Source organism: Gossypium hirsutum, chromosome D11, assembly GCF_007990345.1.
Source record: "Gossypium hirsutum isolate 1008001.06 chromosome D11, Gossypium_hirsutum_v2.1, whole genome shotgun sequence".
Classification (NCBI taxonomy): domain Eukaryota; kingdom Viridiplantae; phylum Streptophyta; class Magnoliopsida; order Malvales; family Malvaceae; genus Gossypium; species Gossypium hirsutum.
The window spans coordinates 16,941,417-16,964,766 of NC_053447.1; the positions used below are offsets into that span (position 1 = coordinate 16,941,417).

The window sequence follows — 23,350 nt, forward strand, 5'->3', positions numbered from 1 at the left end:
ACCTCGTTACGTGCCTGATAAGGTGGACCATGTGAATGCGCCACATATGAGTAATTACACTACCCCTTAGGCTAGCAATGATAATTATTCTTTTTTCTTGTTTAATAATTTTTTATTCAAATACATGTTAAATAATTAATTGTAATATTAACTTTGTGATAATTTTTATACTTTTATATTTTAATCAAAATTTTCCACTAGAAGTTTCTTAATAACAACTTACTAATTTTACATAAAATAATTTAATGAATTTATCTCGTAATTAGTATATAATCGAGTTAAATATAAATTTAAAATATTTAATTTTAATTGAAGATAAATATAATTTTTATAATAAAAAAACTCGAATATATTTAATATTTTTGATAATATCAGAGCTTACATTACAATTTAAGGGGAAGGAGATGCAAACACTAGTACTCGAGCTTTCAGGTATATCTAATTTTATAACAATTCAAAATGCAATTAGATTTTCATTGTTTTGTAAGTAAAAATAGAGAAATGATTATATATAAATAAATAGTAAAAAAAGTATATATTTTTATTTAAAATTTATTTAGTAAAAAAAGGCATAAATATAAATTTAGTCTTTAACGTTTACTTATTTTGTCATTTCGACCCTTATTCTTTTTGGGGAGTCATTTTTGCCCTCAACCTTTAAATTTTAGTCAAATTGCTTGCTTTTTGAATGAAAAACTAATTGAACTGTTAAAATTTTGATGGCATTGTCATGGTATTTTACGTATATTTCATTGTTAATATGGATAAATTTTATAAAAGTTTTTATGAACTATTTTTGAAATTTTAATTATTTTTAATTTTTTATGAATTATATGTGGACTACCACACTGGTAGATCAGTGCCATTAAAATTTTAACAATTCAGTCAATTTATCTTTCAAAAACCAAGCAATGTGACTAAATTATAAAAGTTGATGGTCAAAATGACCCATAAAAAGGATAAATACCAAAATGTCAAGGGATTTAAGAAGTTTTCTTCAAACTTGAAAGAATAAGTGGACATTCTTAAAACCATTGAAAGTCCGTAAAGGGATAAATGTCTTTTATTTAGCATATTCTATTTTTATTTTTTTTAATGAAAACAACTATAGCATATTCTGGTTAATTAAAGGAAATTTATTTGGAAGGTTGTTTCTTGGCATTCACTTCTTGTCAAGGCATAGCTGTTCAACCATCCCAACCAACATATGTAGATAACTAAAATAAGGCATCTTGTTCAAACTAAATATGTATACTTAACAAGCAATATGTGTTTTTGAATAAACTTTTAACTACACAAACTATAATTTATTCTTTAACTACAGTGATTTATAAGTAAACTATTTATTTTATCATCCAAATTTTTTTCGTGTTTTTATTTTAATCACTTTAATAAAAAAAATACTTACAATTTAATCACTCAAATGTTAAATATCTAATGGTAGTTAATTGTGCATGTCACATCATTATTTTTTATTTTTATTTTACCTCATTATTGTTCATCATCTCCCTCTCTGCACCACCCCTGCTTTTACCATTTTTCTTCTACCTTTGCTCACTGCTTCAACCGATCCAAAGTGAACTAGACCTTGTTACAACAGGTCCTGTTGGTGTTCAAAGATGCAACCCTAGATTAGAAGATTGGGAAATTATGTTATTTGAGTCAACTTTGTCACAGAGCCAAGACCAAAATTGAATCCTCCGTTGGATCGCTAGTGATGTTGATGACCAAAATTAAGTTGTTTGACTCGAGAAAGAAATAATCGGATTTAACCTAAAAAGACAAAACCAAACAGATTTAAAAAAACAAGAAAAACAGTAAAAAATAACTAAAATAAAAAATTTAAGAACAAAGAATAAAAATAATAAATAAATAAATAAAAACTAAAAATGGGAGATGAATCGAATAAACCAATGGATATGATAGATGGATGAATAAGTGTCCAATTGAACCCTTTCAGATATAAACCCCAACAAATTCAATTAATGGACTCTAATAAACCATTCAAGAAATAATTCTTGGCAAATTGAAGGATAATGAATTCCCACGACTCATTGAATAAAATTGAGAAGAAAACTACCTCTAAAAATCACAAGAACACAATCTTGCACAAAGAAACTAACTCCTAGAGTTAAAATTTTATTAATGAAAAATAATTGTACTTCTAATAAACAATGAAAAAGTCTTTATATAAGCTAACTAATTAATCCAAATAAAACTCTCAATTATACTGAAACACTAATTAATTTAAATAAGAATTAGTTTTAAACTAAACTTTTTTGTTAACTAATAAACATAAAACTCTTAAATGACTTAAAATACTTGAAAATATATATCCAAAATTTGAAATAAATAAATATTAAAATAATAAAACCTAATAAATACAATATTTTACTCATATATAATAAAAATTAATCATAAAAATTGAACTCAATATAATTTAAACTCGAATTAAAACCTCAAAACTCGTAATTTCCTGTAATAATCTCATCCAAAAATCTAATTGCATAATCTTCACTAAAACGATAATAATTTAAGTTCTCAAACTTAAAATTGAGTAATTCAAAGTGTGTTTCGAAGCGAAAAGATAGATATATGAAATCTATAAAGACATTTCAACCTAGAAATATCCGGATCTCATCCAAAACATTGTCGCAAATTAATTGATTTTTCAAAATTAAAAATCAACAACTTTGATGAATGAAATTTAATGAATTTCATCCCACCCGTGCATATATAAAATTTTTTGGCCTCAAACAACTGCTTTAGACTGGTCCTAATTCCTAATTTTGGTCCTAAGTTTGATCTGATTGATAACTTAATCAGTCCGGATCCTGGTAATTTGGGTTTTTTTCCCATAAATGGTTTTCAAAATCCAATCTTTATTTCACTTGAAAGTACCGGTCTTCATGTTTCTTTGTATATACTTTATCAACAACAACAAAGCCAATACCTTGAAACCCAGGAAATTAAACCAGAGATTCTAAATCCCAACCTTTTGTTTTCATTTCCTCAAGAACGACCATTACCAAAGAGGCTTAATCATGGTAACTCAGAACTTGATTCTCAGATCCCAAAGCTGCCATTTTTTTACCATGATTTGTTTATGAGAAAGCAACAACTTGTTGGGTTTCCACAGTAGAAGCCATTGATAGCTCAACAACAGCAACAAGCCACGTTGTTGGACCAAGTTTGCAAGTTTGTTGGAAAGAGATGATCAGTAATGTGGGTAAAAAAAATGGTAAAAAATATCTGCCATTAGGAATTTAATATTTGAGTGATTAAAATGAAAATTTTTTTTATAACGGTAATGACCAAATTACAAATAATTTTAGTTGAATGACCAAAAATGAAAGCAATCAAAATGTTGAATGATCAATTAGGTAGTTTACCTTGATTTATTGCTTGAGAAGGAGCTAGTGCATCCATCTCACCACACTGATTATCTCAACTTTTATTAGAGCATGATGTTTGGGTTGAAAAATTCTCTTCAAGTGAAGGATATTTTTAGTACTTTAACCTTCTTTATGAGTTTTATGAAAAATAAATCATATATATCACAAGGTCTAAAATCAGAGTTGATGTAGACACTTATTTTTTGACATGTGACATCTTAATTTTGTTGACATGTAGCAATTGTTTATACAACTATTTTTTAACCTCACAACAATCAAACAACTTACCCTATAAATAAATGCAAATTTATCACTATTTTCATAAATTTTTTAGAGTTTTTTTTTGAGAAATTCATGAAAAAAGAATATATATAGTTTTAAAAATATATTTTTTTGAAAAAAAAAATATTCCTATTGATTCTAAAATAACTTAAAATTATCATTTATTTTATTTTTTTAAATCTAAAAAGTTTTGATAAACATTCTCAATATAATTTAAATAAGTGATTATTTTTATTAAAAAGTTAATTTTCATCTCACATTGATTAGAAATACTCTCGCAACACACTTATCCATTATTGTATTTTCACATCGACTAAAAAATACCCTCATATCTCACTTTTTCACTATTTTTATTAAAAATTAATTTTAATCCCTTAAAATTTTAATTTTAATCTCACATTGTTTAGAGAATTCCCATGCTCACATTTATCTTAAAGGAAGTGTCAATTTTTTATTATTTTTATTAAAAAGTTAATTTTAATCACACATTGACTAGAAAATATTCTTATATCTCACATTTAAATTATAAATATTTTTCCCTATTTTCATAAAAAATTAATTTTAATCTCACATTAACTAGAGAATACTCATATAGCTCACTTTTTACTATTTTTATTGAAAAAAATTATTTTAATCTCTCATTGACTAGAGAATACTCTCATAGTTCAATTCTTCACTAATTTCATTAAAAATTAATTTTAACTAGAGAATATTCCCATGCTCATATTTACCCTATAAAATAAGTGTCAATTATTTCATTATTTTCATTAAAAAAAGTTAATCTTAATCTTACATTGATTAGAGAAACTCTCATATCTCACATTTACCTTTATCTTATGTTGGGATCGACTCGATTAAGTAACAAACAAGTAAAAATAGCGAAAGAAATTGAGAAATTGAACACACAAATTTAACATGGAAAAATTCCGCTAAAGAGGATAAAAAAACTAGGGAAAAGATAATTTTACTATAATGGTAAAAGAACGAAGATTATAAAAGATGGAGATAAAAACTAAACCCCGAAACCTGAAAACAAAGAACCCTCAAAACGTAACCACAAAATTCTCCAAAAGTGTTATGAGTTCTAATCTTTAATGGTTGAGTTTTCTAAGGTTGTAAAAGAGTCTATTTATAGGCTAAATTTGTAGGTCAAATAATAATAAAAATAATCTAGACTAATCAGAGTTTGACTAAAACAAATCAATAGAGTTTAACTGGGAGATTATTTCTCAAATTTGACTGAAATATGAGTCATACTTAACAAATCTCTACCTTGACTCGTATTTTCACAACGCCATCTTTGTCAAAGCCAGCCAAGGGCCTATCTTGAACTATGCAGAGAATTAACTGAGTCAAATTTGTGCTTAGAAGCCGGAAGACTTTTAGCTTTCGACTTGTGCACTATTAAATAAAAAACTAACCCAGGTTTGATTTTCACAAACACAGTGCCCTAACTTTTCAAAATCTGCATCCAAAAGTGAAACTCTCTTCAACAAAATGATCATACATTTTCCCTCCTATGACCAAGTTACCTCTACTCCAAACGAGTTGACTTCAACTCTGTAATGGACGAGGGACGTCTGATTTCACCAGTCACTATAGAACCTTCCAGAATATAAAGAATGTAGGTCCTTTTACCTTTTAACAAAACGAGAGCCCTACAAGACACATTAATGCCGCTCAACTCGATGTTGATTCTGTAACCTTTCGAGCCTAAAATACTCAAGGAGATGAGGTTTTTTCATAAATAAGGTGCATACCTGACATCTAAGAGTGTCCTAACCGTCCCATTGTGCATCCGAATTTTAACAGTACCAATACCGATTACCTTACCAGATGAATCATTTCCTATGCGCACAACTCCACCTCTAATCGAACTGTATGTAGAGAACCATTCTCTGTTGGAACATATGTGGAAAAAACATCCCAAATCTAGGATCCACTCGAGCGTAAACTCAGAGGTATCGCTCGTTGACACTAACAAGAAATCATCATCGCTTTCGAAGACCAAATTAGCACCAGCTACATCTTCCTCGTTACTTTTAGCAACCCTTTTATTTCGCAATTTATAACAATGTACTTTGGCGTGACCTAACTTCTTACAATAGCAACACTTTTTGTCTCACTTCTTTGATACTACCAAAATGGAAGCTTGCCTATCTGCCTTACTATCCAAACCAAACTCATTGTCGAGTATGTCTTTACTTAATAAATGGCCCTTCACATCCTCGAACGAGAGTTTTTCTCTGTCATAAATCAGAATCTCCCTAAAAAACTTGTATGAATGGGGTAAAGAGCATAATAATAGCATAGTCTGATCTTCATCGTCAATCTGAACCTCAACGTTCTTTAAATCATTCAAAAAAGTAAATTGACTAATGTGATATCTAAGAAGCACACATTCGTTCATGCGAAACGTAAATAGACATTGTTTCAACACTAAATAGTTAGCTAGAGACTTAGTCACATAAAGAGTTTCTAATATTTTCCACAAGGTAGATGAGGTTTTCTCCATCAATACCTCCTGCAATACCCTATTCGCAAGGCACAACTAGATTGCAGACAAGGCATTTTCATCAAGCTCTTCTCATTCTGTTTGATCTAGATTCTCAAACTTTTTCCTGGTAACGACCTTTTTCAGGTTGGTCTGAACTAGAATTGTCATCATTCAAACTTGCCACAGATTAAATTTGTGACACCACTGAACTTCTCAATGTCAAACCTTGTTGTTGCCATCTTTGATAGACTGATCTGCAAAAATTGAACTAGCTCTGATACCAATTATTGGGGATCGACGTGATTAAGCAACGAACAAGTAAAAATAGCGGAAGAAATTGAGAAATTGAACACACAAATTTAACCCCTCCAAAGAAGATAAAAAACTATGGGAAAAGATAATTTTACTATAATGGCAAAAGAACGAAGAGTATAAAAGATAAAGATAAAAACTAAACCCCAAAACCCAATAACAAAGAACACTCAAAATGTAAACACAAAATTCTCCAAAAGTGTTATGAGTTCTAATCTTTAATAAGTGTGTTTTCTAAGGTTGTGAAAAAGCCTATTTATAAGCTAAATTTGTAGGTCAAATAATAAAAAAATAATCTAGACTAATCAAAGTTCGAATAAAACACATAAATAGAGTTTAACTGAGAGATTATCTCTCAAATTTGGCTGAGTCATACTCAACTCTTATAAATAAGTGATAATTTCTTCACCATTTTTCTTAAAAAAGTTAATTTTAATCTCATATTGACTAGATAATACTCTTATAACTCACTTCACTATTTTTATTAAAAAATTAATTTTAATTCCACACTGATTAAAGAATACTCGATAACTCACTTCTTCACTAGTTTCATTAAAAAATAATTTTAATCCCTCATTGGCTAGAGAACACTCTCATGCTCCAACTTATTCTATAAAAAGACTCTCATATCTTACGTTTACCTTATAAATAAGTAACACTTTCTTCATTATTTTTATTGAAAAGTTAATTTTAATCCCACATTCACTAAAGAATACTCCCACGGCTCACTTCTTCTCTATTTTTATTAAAAATTAATTTTAATCCATTGAAAAGTTAATTTTAATCTCACATTGACTAGAGAATACTTTCAAGCTCACACTTACCCTATAAACAAGTGTCAATTTCTTCACTATTTTCATTAAGAAGTTAATTTTAATCCCACATAATTAAAACATAAAATATTAAAAATCTATCATCTTTTAAAAACTTAAGTATATTTTTCAAATATTGTTTCATCAATAATTTGTAAGTAATATATTATTTAAATAATAACAAATTTATAAAACACACGAGCAATCCGTACATCGCACGGGATAGAAAACTTAAATATTATATAATATAAACATAGGTTTTAAAAAATAATTATATTATATAACTAGCTTTTTTATTGTATGGATTAATGAAAATATAATTAATAATTTTGTATAATTTTTTTCAACATGTATATTATTATTAAAGACTGTACTTTAATAAAATTATAATGAAGTTGTTAACTTTTTAACTAATATATTTATTTTTAAACAAAAGAGATATAAAAAATTTAATATTTAATTTTCTAATATTTGAAAGGATAATAATTCCTAGAATGTTTGCAAATTATAATACTATATTTCAAAATGGTTTAGAAATTCAAAGTAAAATTTCATGTTACTCGCAAAAGAATTTGATAAATATGTATTTTAGACAAGTAATTTTAAAAATATTTTACATAAAAAATTTGTTCCAATTGCTTTATTTTGAGATCATAAACTATTTTGAAAACAATTTTTTACAAATGCAATTAATTTTTTATTGTTTTAAGTGATGTTAATTTTAAATTAAAAATATGGTGTTTAAAACTGCTATTTTTACTGCTCAGTTTCCAAGCTTATATTTAAATCATTATTTTCAAAATAACAAAACTTTATTTATTTAATTATTTATGGAAAAATGACATTTTTTTAATTATGTTTTAAAGTATGTGAATTTTTATGTTAGATTTGTTTTTATTTTTTCCCTTTAAAAATTGTATTTGAAATAATATTTTATTAAAATTTAAATATATAAATAAATGTCTTTAAAATACTTAAATTGGTTTAATCTTTCTTTTTTTAAATCGCTGATGTGTCAACAATATGTAAACCCAAATCAGGCTTTTATTAAAACAACAAAGATAAAGGTTTAAATTAGGAACAATATTTTAGAAGTTGCTTACATAATGGTCAAATCTTTTAAAATGATCATATAATGGCCTAACATTTATAAAAGTGATTAAATAAGGGGTTTTTCACGCACTTCAATCCAATTTGTAGTAAAAATTAAGTGAATGTTGACGTGTTTAGAATAAAATATAGAACAACTGAATCAAATTTTACTTGAAAAGAAAAGAAAGTAATAAAAACCTAATTTAAAATATGCTATACAACATTTGAGATTTCCTTATTTGAATACTTTTGAAAAGATTTAACCATTATTTAAGTAATTTCAAAAAGATTAGGCCCTATTTGACTATTTTGAAAGATCTGACTTTCATTTGAACAATTTAATAAATGTTAGGCCATTGTATGACCATTTTGAAAAATTTTGTCATTATTTGAGCAATCCCTAAAAGATTGAGCCCCACTTTAAGCATTTAGCTAACAAAGTTGTGGCTTTGAGACTATAGAATCTCATGTTCAAATTTTACTATGTGTGTATTTTTTATATTTATCTTGGATAGATTTTTATAAATTTTATTTATATAAAAAATATAGAAAGAGGAAAACAGAGTAAGTTTTATAAAAATTATATAAAAATATAAAAAGATATATACTTATTTGTTAGTTTATAAAAAAATATTTTGAAAAAAAAAAGAATGAGTATTATTCGATATAAATATAGATAGATGTTATAAATTTTTAGTACAATTATTTAATAAATATATAATTTTATTAAGGAATAGTTTTAATTTATTTTACTAATAAATTTTAATATAAGATATTTATTTAATATTATATAATTTATTTTTATTATCTATACAGTCATTTTAATATATTACCTTTTATTATCATTTTCTACTTTGTTTAACATTGAGCTCTAAATCAAGCGATATCAAATTGAAGGTTTATATAAAAAGTTAAAAGTATGTTAAAAAAATATTTTCTTAATATTTTATTATACTTTTATAAGATATTATTGTGAAGTTTAAAATTCTACAGATAATGTATTAAATAATTTTTTTAAAGAAAATAATTGTTCGGTTATTATATTTTTAACTAGTGGTTTTAACTCTAAATTATTTTATTTTAAAATACTATATAAAAATTAAAAAGAGAAAGATATAGTTAAAATATTTTTGAGTAAAATCACTTAATTCAATGACATATAAAATTAATTTAAATATAAAATTATCTTCTTCTTCTTTTTTTCTTCCTTTCTCTTTTTTGTGGGGGGTTTATTTGAAAACGGTGAAAGTGAAAAATCAGTCAAATACATTATCAGATGATTGTAGAAGAAAGGCGATAGATTATCAAAAATAAAGGGTGGAAAATAATATATATATATAGGAAATGAATTCTTTTGATTGGACGAGGCATCACTTTTTGTATTCAATGTGGATAAAAGATCTTCCTATGTTATACTATTTAATTCTCGACGATGAATCGATTTGATAGTCTAGATATTGTTATTCATGATATTGATCTGAATCAATGTCATTGAAATATAAGTCATTGCATTGAATTTACAAGCGACAAATTTATCATCTCTATGGGATTAAATCCCGAGTTATTGCAAAGTAAAAAAAAAAAGAAATTATGGAAATAAATATTCTCGCATTTATTGCTACAACGCTGTTCATTCTAGTTCCTACTGTTTTTTTACTTATAATATACGTAAAAACTGTCAATCAAAGTGATTAATTTGAATGAAACTTGACTTTTTATTAAGGAGTTGAAGAAAAAAGGATTCAAATCTCACGTCTTAAATAAAATGAATGGACTAGAATCAACAGTATCCTATAAAACTCGATAGTATGGTAGAAAAAAAATGAATCTCTCTACCATACAATATGTATCTTCATACATGTCGATATCAATTAAATATATGTACTATATATAGTATCTCAATTTTATTTCTTCGCTTGATCTATTTTATTTATGTTGACTTTAATTAATCTGAAATAATTGAAAGATAAGTCTTACAATTTTATAATTTTTTTCATTTTATGGATTTGATTATTTTGGTGGATACGAGATTCCTAATAAAATAAGAAAAAATGGAATGGAATAGGCATATATTAATTAAATTAATAAAAGAAAAAAAGAAAACCAAGTAAAAAAAATTTGAACAAATTCGTTGGCAGGGTTAAACGTATATTTTCTTAGGAAACACGAAACCATTAAGTTTGGGTCAATGTATCTACCGAGTTAGTTCCCTTTTTAACAGCTGTGATATATCCATACCATATATGAGAAAATAAATTTGCAGGTTCCAGTTGTTTCTTATAATCAAAATTTCCCTTTTATACTAAAGTTTTCCATATAATCCAATGTCCAAATAAATAAATACAATCTGTCAAGACCTATAATCCAAAGTCTTTAATATAAATAAATACCTTCTCTCTCAGTATTATCCATCCACACCTTTCTTTCCTTGGGTGTATTTTTACGATGACCGCCATCACCATAGAAGCTCTTAAAGAGCAGCAGCATATTATCCAACAACAAAGCGAGTCAGCCGGGGAATCAACTCAGTCGTTGCCCAGTCTGGATGAAGTGGAGCAAATTCTGGGCTATGATTTTAACAACAAACGGTTATTAGAAGAAGCTTTCACGCATGCTTCTTTAGGACTCGGTTTCTCCAACGAGCGGTTAGAGTACGTGGGAGATTCTGTCCTTAATTTACTTTTCACCAAACAGCAGTTTTTTGAATACCCTGATTTGCCGCCGGGGCCTTTGACTAGGCTACGAGCCGCCAATGTCGATACCGAAAAGTTGGCTCGTGCCGCCGTCAAACACGGTTTGCATCGCTATTTGCGCCATAAGAAACCTCTTCTCAAAGAACAAGTAAGCAATCGAAACTGTTTTTTGAATAAAATTAATTTTAGATTTTTCACTTTTATGTATAAATATTTTTATTCATTTAAAAAAATTGGTTTGAATATAAATACTCGAAGTCAATATTTGTAGGCTGTTGAATTTTGCAGTCATAATAATCGTGCTGGTTAAGTTGGTTTAAAGTTGAAACCATCTTTCGAAAGTGCTTTTTTTTAGGGGTAAAGTACTAATTTAAAATTTTAAAAAGGTTTAAATAAAATGGTTAATTTCTCCCTAATTTTTAAGCAAAGAGACGTAAATTGTCATGGAATATTATAATAACCAGTTGATACATAGTAGCCGACTACTATGACTATGTTTGACGTAGACTATGATATATATCATCCATTTTTGTCTTAATTATGGTGTAAACTAAGGTTTGTAGCTTAGTTAATTCCTTCAAAGGCATATCCAGTGTTCAACACGTTGATTTGTAGCAAATAATAACTCTCCCAACATAATCAGATTCGACAATTTTCTGAAGAAATACAATGATATCCACTACATTCTAATGGACTAGTTGACGTGCCAAAAGCGTTGGCTGATCTTGTGGAATCCACCATCGGTGCGGTTTTCATTGACACCAATTCCCTTGATGTTGTTTGGAAGGTACCTATTTCTTACACTTATTTTTACTTAGGTAGGACCTTTTTTATAGTTAGAATATGGTATGTGGTCATATATATAATTTTGTTTTTGAATACTGTAATAGGTGTTTAAGGATTTGTTGGAACCCATAATTAGACGGGAGACTTTGAAGATACACCCGGTGACACAATTATATGAAGTGTGTCAAAAGAGGAATTTAAAAGTTAAGTTTGTAGATTTATGGAAGGAAAGCACAGGTTTTGATGTTTTTGTCGACGATCAACTTGTGGGAAGAGGCAAATGTAGTCTCAAGAAGGAAATTGCACACAACAGAGCTGCCAAAGATGCACTGGACAATATTTTGAGAATTTTAGATGAAAAAGATACTAATGTTAATTTTGTTGAAGAAAGAAATGTGTAACTTTACTTGATGAATTGATCATGTAAAACTTAAAATGAAGTATACACTAAACGCTTTGAAAACAGAATTGAGCTTACTAAATTTATTAAGTTTGGAACTCAAATTCGAGAACTTTAGAATAAACCAGCTTCATACATCATTCACTGTTATTACTATTATATGTGTCACTAGAACTAGAGTAGGGTGTCATAAAACTCCAATGAACAATGTCGTTGCATCCCTGCTCCAAATACTCAATCCATACAATGAGGGTAGAGTCCGGATATGAATAACTGTTGTATGTATATTTATCTTCGATTTTGATAAATGAATTTTTTCCGACGTTCCACAATAATAAAACAATTGCTGTGGATTTTTTTTCCACAAATGTCATAATAGTGTCGTAGTGGATAGTGATTCTTATCTTTGGTAAGCAAGTGTGAAAGAATGTTTATTACACTTATGTGAGAGCAGTGCGTGGGAATGGAAGATATCCCATATGCAAAGTAAATGTGCAATCCTTGCATCTGTATGCATACTCAAACGATCTTACATACAAGAAGCACCGCATAAAGTGGGCTGTCAGGGGTTAAAAAATGTAAATCCAAGTGTTGGAACACTGGCAGCAGCAAATCAAACAAATGAAAACACCAAGAGCATAAGCTCACGAACAGCAAGCAGAAACAGAACAGAAAACTCAAAAGCAAAAATGTGAAAATGAATGGAATGCTACATCTTTTCATTTCATTTGAAAATATAAGAGTTACAAAGTTAGAATGTCAGTTACCTAAACTTGTAACTGCTCCCACCTGTTTTGGCAAGTTGCCAACTAAAGTAATACAAAAGAAAGCTGAACAATTTTTAGCTATTACATCCATCAATTCAAATCTTAACAACTCTAAAAGTCTAGTTACATTTAGCTTGGATGGCATTACAAAATGAACAAAAGTAAACAAAATAATTAAGCTGCTTCTGGTCCTGCTTGAATGCTGGTCTGCTGCAGCTGCTGGTCTGCATCATGGCCTTCTGTTGCATTGCAGTCCATTCTCAACACTCCTCCTTGGACTGTAGGCAACAAACACCAACCAATTCTCTAAGAATTTCAAACCTCATAGCACCTAGAGGCTTTGTTAAAATGTCAGCCAATTGATCTTGTGAACTACAATATGCAAGACTCACATCCTTTGATTGTACTGCCTCTCGAACAAAATAAAATTTGAGCTTAAAGTGCTTTGTTTTGCCATGAAAAACAGCATTCTTGGAGATAGCTATTGCTGATTGATTATCAACCATAATCTCAGTAGGCTCAAATTGTTCCTCATTTAAATCACACAACAATTTTCTAAGCCAAATAGCTTGGCTTACTGCTCCAGCTGCTGCTATGTACTCTGCCTCAGCAGTTGATTGAGCAACTGTTTGCTGCTTTTTAGAGCTCCAACAGAAAGCTCCTGAACCAAGAGAAAAGAGGTAGCCTGAGGTACTCCTCATATCATCAATCGAACCTCCCCAGTCACTGTCTGAGTAACCAGATAACTTCAGCTGACCTCCTGTCTTGAACATCACTCCAAACTTCAAGGATCCTTTCACATACCTGAGGATTCTCTTTGCAGCCTTTAAATGTGATGTGTTGCAGCTATGCATAAAACGAGATAGCAAACTGACCGAATGCATAAGATCAGGTCTAGTTGCTGTCAAGTATAGCAAACATCCAATTAGACTTCTATACTCTCTTTCATCCACCTTTTCTTCATCTCCATAGCTGCTCAACTTCTGTCCCATGACTAGAGGTGTACTCACTGGCTTGCAGTTTTCCATATGGAACTTAGTGAGAATTTTCAAGGCAAATGCATGCTGGCTGATAAAAATGCCTTGATCAGACTGGTCTACTTCCATACCAAGGAAGTAAGTCATGATTCCCAAGTCTGTCATGTCAAACATGTTTTGCATATTCTTTTTGAACTCCTGAATCAAATCGACCCTGCTTCCAGTCACTAATAAATCATCCACATATATTGAGACAATCAGCAAAGTCTCATCTTTAGACTTCTTTATAAACAAAGTTGGCTCACTCAAACTTTTCTCGAAATTGAGCCTAAACAGGTAAGCATCTATCCTGTCATACCAGGCTCGAGGAGCCTGTTTTAGTCCATAGAGTGCCTTTTTCAGCTTGTAAACCTTGTCCTCCTTTCCTTGGACTTTAAATCCATCAGGCTGTGCAACATAAATTTCCTCTTTAAGAAAGCCATTCAGGAAAGCTGACTTGACATCAAGCTGATGGACCTTCCACTGTTTCTGTGCAGCGAAAGCAAATAGAAGCTTTATGGTATCCAGCCTTGCCACTAGAGCAAATGTCTCCTCAAAATCAATGCCAAACTGTTGATTGTACCCTTTCACCACAAGCCTTGCCTTGTGCTTGTTCAGAGAGCCATCTGCATTGAATTTGGTCCTGAAAACCCACTTGACACCTATGACCTTCTTCTGATCAGGTCTGTCTACCAGATCCCAAGTATCATTCTTATGGATCATGTCGATTTCAGCCTCCATAGCCTTCTTCCAGCTCTTGCTTCTAGCAGCTTCTTCATAGCTTGAAGGCTCAACAATGGCCATATTGCATCTTTGGTAGATGTCAGCAATAGACCTGGTCCCTCTCACAGGAGCATCGTCTACATTGGCATTACTGACTTCGTTTTCTGCCAACTCCAAATTGCTGCCAATCTGCTCTTCTTCAAACTGACTTGTGTTAGAGCCATCTAGACTCCAAAACCTTCCTTCATCGAATTTGACATCCCTACTTACCAAAATTTTCTTGGTTGAAGGATCAAATATTCTGTAGCCCTTCTTGCAGCTACTGTAACCAACAAATATACCTGGAACTGACCTCTTCTCGAGCTTGGTTCTTCTTTCTACAGGGACAAGTACAAAACACTTGCTGCCAAACACTTTTAAATGGGAAACAGTTGGTTTAAGATCATACCATACTTCAAAAGGAGTTTTATCATTCACAGCATGTGTTGGCAGCCTATTGAGCAGGTATACTGAGGTGTTGACACCTTCAGCCCAAAAAATGCTTGGAAGCTTGCTTTGAAACAACATGCACCTGGTCATGTTCATCACTGTTCTGTTCTTCCTCTCACACACTCCATTTTGCTGAGGAGTGTACACTGTGGTTAGCTGATGATGAATCCCAGCCTACTCACATAGCTTCTGAAATCTTTCAGACAAGTATTCAGAACCATTGTCTGTCCTCAAGGCCTTAATCCTGCAGCCTGTTTGATTTTCTGCCAATGCCTTGAACTTTCTAAAAACTTCAAACACTTCTGACTTCTGTTTCATGAAATAAACCCAGCAAAATCTGGTCAGATCATCAATAAACAGTATAAAATACTTACTGCCATTCAGTGAAGGGGTCTTCATTGGTCCACAGACATCTGAGTGCACCAACTCAAGTCTCTTTCGAGCCCTCCATGCTTGGTTAGCTGAAAAGGGCAACCTGGCTTGTTTGCCAAGCTGACACACTTCACAAACGCCTTCACTTGCACTAACCTTCACCATGTCTTCTGTCGTGTTCATTTTGTGCAGCAAATCAAGTGATTTGAGGCTAACATGGCCAAACCTCTTGTGCCAAAGATCAGTATTGTCAACTGAGCTTGTATATGCACTTTTCTCAAGCTGACTCACTTCCAGCATAAAACATTTGTCTCCCATAGGTGCTGAGACAATCTCCCTACCATGAGCATCACTTATAACACAAGAATCATTCTTGAAAACTAGTGAAAAGCCTTTCTTGACTAGCTGGCCTACACTTAGTAAATTTTGGTCTATTTCTGGCACATAGAGCACATCAGAAATGATTTTGTTACCTGAACCAGTGTGAATGACCACATCACCTCTACCTTTTGCTTCAATCAAGTTCCCATTGCCTATCCTAACCTTCGAGACATAGCTCCTGTCAAGGTTCTTGAAAAGGCTCTCATCTGCAGCCATGTGGTGTGAGCAACCACTATCCACAAGCCAACTGCTCATGCTTTTAGCTGCATAACATGAAGCTGTAAATACATGCTCCTCCTGAGCTTGGACATCCTCGGCAGACTTGGCTTGTACTGGTTGTGCTTGTGCCTTCTCATGACTTCTACAAATTTTCTCATGATGACCATACTTCATACAGCTTTTGCACTGTATATCTGGTCTGGTCCAGCAAAATTTTTCCAGGTGATTGGTCTTCTTGCAGTGAATGCATGGTGGAAACCTCCTTCTACCGGCATCTTTCTTTGATCTTTCCTTCTTTTCAAACCAAGGCTTCTTAGCTTTCTGGCTTGAGCTGGAGCCTTCTCTGACCTTTGCTTGAAAAGCACCTTCAAGATTCTCCTCCTGCCTGCTTGCTCTTCTCTGTTCAAGTGCATAGAGTGAGTTAACCAACTCAGACAAAGAAATGGTTGTGAGATCTCTCGAGTCCTCCAATGAGGAGATTTTTGACTCAAACCTTTCAGGTAAGGTGGTAATAACCTTCTCAACAACCCTACTATCACTGAAATCTTCTCCAAGGAGTCTAATATTGTTGACAGTAGCCATAATCCTATCAGAATATTGCTTGATAGTTTCTGACTCCTTCATCTTCAAATTTTCAAACTCCCTTCTAAGGTTGATGACTTGTTGCTGCCTGGTCTTGTCTGATCCCATAAATTCCTCTTTTAGCCTGTCCCATGCCTGCTTGGGAGAGTCACAGGCCATGATACGAGTGAAAATAACATCTGATATTCCATTCTGCAAACAGGCCATAGCCTTGTGTTTCTTGGCTCGTTCCTCACCATGTTGCCTGATCTGAGCAATGGTAGGATTTGCTCTTAATGGTGCTGGCTCGACATCACTCTCAACTGCACTCCAGAGGTCAAGTGCTTGAAGATATGTCTTCATTTTGACAACCCAAATGTGGTAGTTGTCTCCAGCAAAAACTGGTGGTGGAGGAGGAGCAAAACTCATGCTGCCAAGACTGACTTTGAAAAAACAAAAAACTAAAACATAAACAACAGAGGTCCTCAAAGATAGGAGGCTCTGATTACCATTTGTTGGAACACTGGCAGCAGCAAATCAAACAAATGAAAACACCAAGAGCATAAGCTCACGAACAGCAAGCAGAAACAGAACAGAAAACTCAAAAGCAAAAATGTGAAAATGAATGGAATGCTACATCTTTTCATTTCATTTGAAAATATAAGAGTTACAAAGTTAGAATGTCAGTTAACTAAACTTGTAACTGCTCCCACCTGTTTTGGCAAGTTGCCAACTAAAGTAATACAAAAGAAAGCTGAACAATTTTTAGCTATTACATCCATCAATTCAAATCTTAACAACTCTAAAAGTCTAGTTACATTTAGCTTGGATGGCATTACAAAATGAACAAAAGTAAACAAAATAATTAAGCTGCTTCTGGTCCTGCTTGAATGCTGGTCTGCTGCAGCTGCTGGTCTGCATCATGGCCTTCTGTTGCATTGCAGTCCATTCTCAACACCAAGCTCATTTGCTTGATACAGAAGACTGCGATACTGAAGCACATCAAAGGCCCAAGGAAGCATCATCGACAACAATTTTGTAGGAGAATCCACTACACATGTGTTGAAAGAGAGAACATCTGAAAGGTTTTGCAGGAAACCATAGCCGACACATCTTCAGAAATTCAGCACGCAATGTGAAGAATAGTAGATTGAGGATAGGACGGACCCATTGCAATTGCAATATTTATCATCCTTAATAGTAAAACCATGGTGGGATCGTAAACATATTGAAACTTCTCCCAACAATCACATTGAAACTTGACAGTATAATATTTGTTTTTGTTCATCATAACAAAAAAACAATTACATTTTCCCTTAAAATTTTGAAGTTTAATTAATGTTATAATAAAATTAAAGTTGAATCAATATCAATTTTGACACCACCATACCTTTTGTCGTTTTAAAAAAATTTGTAACAAAATGCAATGCTTTTGCAATTCAAAATTATATTTTAACCACTTTTGTTTATACGATGGGTTCCGGAATTAACAGGAATGTCGTCCTCCCACCTGCTTGAAATCTTGATCAACACGATCTTATATATTTTGGTTATTTGGCTATTTTAAAAATGTCTCCTTTTTTAATTGAATTTATACGTAATTCTTTTAAGATAGTTATTATGCCAGACCAGACATTGTTTTTTTATTGTCATTGTTAAGGATTTAGATGGATACTGTTTTCTTGAGGAATTAATTAATTAAATCTGTAGCTTCATTGAGACAATCTTATGTCCCTTTGCACCATGTGTTTGTATGGAGGGATGGATGCAAGTGTTTTTTTTTTTTTGGTAAAATATATGAAAGAGTGAAATACCATTACTCTTTGCTAGAGAACTAGCCATTAATCATAGGTAATCTTCATCCAGTTCCTCAACTTCCCCTTTCCAGAGATCCTAACCCAGGACCCCTAGTTTGAAAGTTTAAGTTCTAATTGTTGGACATACCATTACTTAACTGCTTGATTGGGTATTTGTTCTGACATGGATTAGGCATGTATGAGTTCTGCTACGATGATTACATGATGGTAGAGTTCGCATTAGATGTGGTGGAATCCACATTATGCTTGTGTGGACTGGAGAGGACTAGTGTTTGCATAGTTCATGAACCAGTACATCTTTTGCATTATGACATGTTTGGTATATTTAGTAATGGAAATTTCTAATCTTTTTCTTCCTTTGTTATGCTTAGGCTGAACAGCAAATGGAAGAAAGTTTACTTGCCGGAAGAGGAATAGCATTTTATAGAATCTTAGAAGCTGTGCCTTTTCAAGGTAGCGGAGATAAAATCAAGTTGCCACCATCCTGTTTCACAGAATTGTCTGATCAAGGTGCATTTGACAAGGGACCAATGTACTTTCAATTGTTGGTGGTTCATCAAGAGTCTTCTTCAGTCACTGAGGATGGTGAAAAGGAAAACAATAGGACCACTCATTCAGGTGTTTTGGAATTCACAACAGATGAAGGGTTGGTCGGAATTCCTCCCCATATATGCAGTCACTTGTTCCTTGTGGACACTCCAAAGGCTCCGTTTGTTGAGGTTCGTTATGTGCGACTTGCGAAAGGAACATATGCTAAACTTCAACCCGATGGAATTGGCTTTTGTGACTTACCCAATCACAAGGCTATTCTTGAAACAAGCCTTCGTCAGCATGGTACCCTTTCTCAATATGATGTTCTTACCATTAAATATGGGGAGTTGACATATAGGTTACATGTTCTTGAGCTAAAACCTTCTACAAGCATATCTGTCCTGGAAACAGGTATTGAGTTGGATATAGTCAACCTAGGTGTTGAAGCAGAAAAGACTGATCAGTGTGTCTTAAAACCACTTGTGTTTGGTACATCAGAGTTTGGATTGGTTCAGGAAGGAAATTAGATGTGCTATAAGTTCTCAATTGGCGAAAATACCTGGGAAAAAATTGCCTGTGATGATGTCAATCTAGAGGTAAAGATAGATGCCGAGACAAATGGCGGAGATAGGTAAAGACAGATGCCGAGGCAAATGGTGGAGATACCGACCTTTATATATCGAAGCATCCCCTTATATTCCCAAACCAGCACTAACACGAATGGCCTAATTCCCATGATTTTGGTTCAAAGACTTTGATCCTCAGTTCCAAAGATAGGAACTTAGGTGCTGGTACTTACAGCCTTGTTGTCTATGGCTTCAAAGGAACAGCCAAGTACCAGGTTTCAGTGCATGTTCAGGAGAACAGCAAGCGTAAGGTGGGCCAACAAGCCATGTATTCATCTTTGATGGAGCTGGATACCGTGGAGTGTCGGAATTGCAAGCATTTTATACCAAGTAGAAGTATAGCGCTCCATGAAGCATACTGTAGTAGACATAATGTTGTTTGTCCATATGTTGATTGTGGAATTGTACTTAGGATTGAGGATGCCAAAAATCATGTGCATTGAGACAAATGTGGGCAACCTTTTCAACTGGGAGAGATAGAGAAGCACATGAAAGTGTTTCATGACCCATTTAGGTGTCCTTGTGGAGTGGCCCTTGAGAAGAAAGACATGGCAGGTCACACTCTTTTCTGCAGAAAATTTATTAACTTTTTTTTTTAATTAACTAGCGCAATATTACTTCCACTTCTTTAAAATTTCTTTCAGAAGTGGAACAGAAGCTAATTCATGAATCCGGTAACTGTTGTTCCAGTTCTTTGAGAATGTTGCATAATGCGTTACTTTTATTACTGCGTGTCATTCTGTGCCAGTAATAGGATGAGATGCCAGCCCACTAGCTCCCCTCTAAGCTGGCTGATGATGATTAGTACCAAGCGTGAATACTTATTGTAAATTAAGTTTTAGGTGTTTTGTTAGGTTGCTAATACAAAATACATTATTAAACATTAGGAGATGTCAGTGCCGTCGACATGTTCTAGATTTGTCTAGCAAAATGAAAGGTCTGAAATAGTTGGAAGTGTTCATAAAAGACAACCTTTGATGACTGACACCCCATTGTAAAATGTCTAGAAACTCGCTTAAACATTTTGGTTCGTCCTTTTCAAAGCACGAGGTTCTGGATATTGTATGACTATTTTACCTAGCCCTTTTTCAAATTTATTTATGGATATAGGCCGACTTTTGTATTATTTACCAGAAAATGTCAAAAATAGTAAAATGCATCCACGTAGAAGCGTTTTTGAATGAAATTTCAGCAAAACACACCTCTGGAAAACAATTTTGTCATGTCAGCATAAAACACGTTGACGTGGCAAAATTAGTATAAAATGCGCTGACGTGACAAAATCGCTCCCCTAAGGGCACGTTTTGCTCTGTGTTTTTTTTCCCCAACAGCTATTTTTTTTACCGTTGGGGGGTCCAACGGTAAAAAAATAAAAATCTATAAAACCCCCTCCTATTTTTTTCACACTTTATTTCTTCAAAAATTAGCAAAAAAACTCTCAAATTTCTCAAAGCTCTCTTTAATTAATTATTTCCTTTTAATTTTTTTAAATTAGTATTATTTTTTTATAATTTCAAAAATATTTAATCGTGTTAATAATGACCGGGGAATTAATTCGTCTCGATCATAAATATATCTCCGTCGAACAAATGAAAATGGTATGGATTAATTTTAATTTTTGAATATTATTTAATATTTTTTATTTTATGTAATTTTAATTAATTTTTATTTTATAATTTTTTATAACAGTTTGTAGATCGGGTGTTACAATGTTATATTCGTAACATGTCTAGTCCTCCATCACCGTTGATAGAAAATTATTTGAGGGAAGCGGGTTTTTGGCACGTGACTATTATAGGCCGGGGGTGCAAGTTGGACCCGAAACTTATCAACGCTTTAATAGAGAGGTAAAGACCCAAGACCCAAGACGCACATATTTCATCTTCCATGCGAAGAGTGTACCATTACTTTGGAGGATGTGCAGTTACAATTGGGATTGCCGGTTGATGGGTCTGCACTCACCAGGTCCGTTCAATCTACTGATTAGGGAGCCATATGCTATGATCTTTTGGGTGCGATTTCGGATAATATTTACAGTGGTCAGATCGAGATGGGCCTGTTACGAGACACATTCCCGGAGCCGGGGAATAATTCGACTGAAGTAGAAAGAATACGATATGTTCGGGCATACATCCTTGAGATGTTTGGAGGTTATTTGATGCCGGACTTGTCACGGAACCTCGCACATCTAAGGTGGATGCTGAAACTCGTTGATTTTAAAGTAGCTGGTGAATTTAGTTGGGGGTCTGCCATGTTGGCAACATTGTACCGAGAGATGTGCAAGGCGACGCCACCAAATAAAGCCAAAATCGGAAGTTACCTATCACTACTACCATCATGGGTTCGGTTTCGTTTTTCATTTTTACGTCCTCCAGTATACCACCCATATACATTCCCACTCATAACGAGGTAAAATTTATATTTGATTTTACTATTATTATATAGATTTAAAATATAATTGTATGCTAAAAATTTATTTAATTAGGTGGAATCATTCGGCGAGTTATGTTGGAATACCTACCGCTCTTGAAAATATACGCTTCTATTAGACCAACGGCCAGAAGGGCAAGTAAGTATTAAATAAAATATAAATATATAAAATAGTTATTTCATATTTAGTATTTAGTATTGTGTATATAACTAATATTTTTATAACATTCATACAGTTTCAATAGACACCATACGAGGATCCGGTAATTCGAGCAGTAATTCCGGATGAATTCTTTCAAAATTCGAACAGTTGGCATGTAAAGGTCCAATTGGTCAACTATGCTACTGTTGAGATGCACCAGACGAATAGAGTGTTGCGGCAATTTGGATTCTGACAACCGATTCTCGAGGCACCTAAGGTGCTTAATGATGAGCACAAAATCGACTTACGAAAAATGAATACAAATTGGTTGGTATTCTTCTCCAAATATATCGAAATTTGAGAAAACTGATATGATCATATACCTACTCGCGAACCGATCATCGTTCCAGAGTTAGCGTGCGCGTTGGATTACATACCATGGTTTAGAATCTATGATAAGCCATATTTGCTGTTGGAAGAGCAGAGGTGTCAGTGAATTCGTGTCGAATGGAAACGGCAGGGCCCTATAAATTCAAGGAAAATGGATGACGGCACGGGCCCATCAACAGCACCCACACAATCATCGAGCCTAATGCATCAACCGACGACACTCACACCACAACCCCTTCAGATTATGTCAGGTGCGTATCCTAGCCCTTATATATATCCTAACCCTTATATGTTTCTTTTTCCTAGTCCTATGCTAGGTTGGAATGCATGGCTCGGTGCATCTCATTTCTCGATGACTCCAAATCAACCCTCAATATATAGGCCTTCGTTGTCAGAAGGATCGCACGAGGCACCGTCTGGGAGCTCATCTCATTATCAATCCCCATTGCCTTATGGGATTCAAACACCTCCGCCATGGGTAATGCAAACACCTTCATATTCTTTATTCTATCAAGGTGGGTCATCCTCCCAACACGCACAACCAGAGCAATCACAACCCTTACCGGAGTAACCACAACCCCACCGAAGCAACTAGAACCGCCACCGGAAGCTGAACT

The 23,350-nt window shown here is 32.9% G+C and overlaps 2 protein-coding genes across 2 annotated transcripts; both read left to right on the top strand.

The window, feature by feature from the left end:
• The first annotated feature begins 10,638 nt into the window (after positions 1-10,638).
• LOC107912642 (ribonuclease 3-like protein 3) lies at positions 10,639-12,393 on the top strand. Its single transcript, XM_041106301.1, has 3 exons — positions 10,639-11,231; positions 11,727-11,870; positions 11,974-12,393. The coding sequence occupies exons 1-2, from the start codon at positions 10,836-10,838 to the stop codon at positions 11,754-11,756; spliced, it is 426 nt and encodes a 141-aa protein (XP_040962235.1). The 5' UTR covers positions 10,639-10,835; the 3' UTR covers positions 11,757-11,870; positions 11,974-12,393.
• Positions 12,394-18,788: 6,395 nt separating this feature from the next.
• LOC107910989 (ubiquitin recognition factor in ER-associated degradation protein 1-like) lies at positions 18,789-19,672 on the top strand. The gene is made up of 2 exons (XM_041104237.1): positions 18,789-18,905; positions 18,986-19,672. Exons 1-2 carry the CDS (start codon positions 18,789-18,791, stop codon positions 19,670-19,672), a joined length of 804 nt encoding a protein of 267 aa, XP_040960171.1.
• Positions 19,673-23,350: the final 3,678 nt, after the last annotated feature.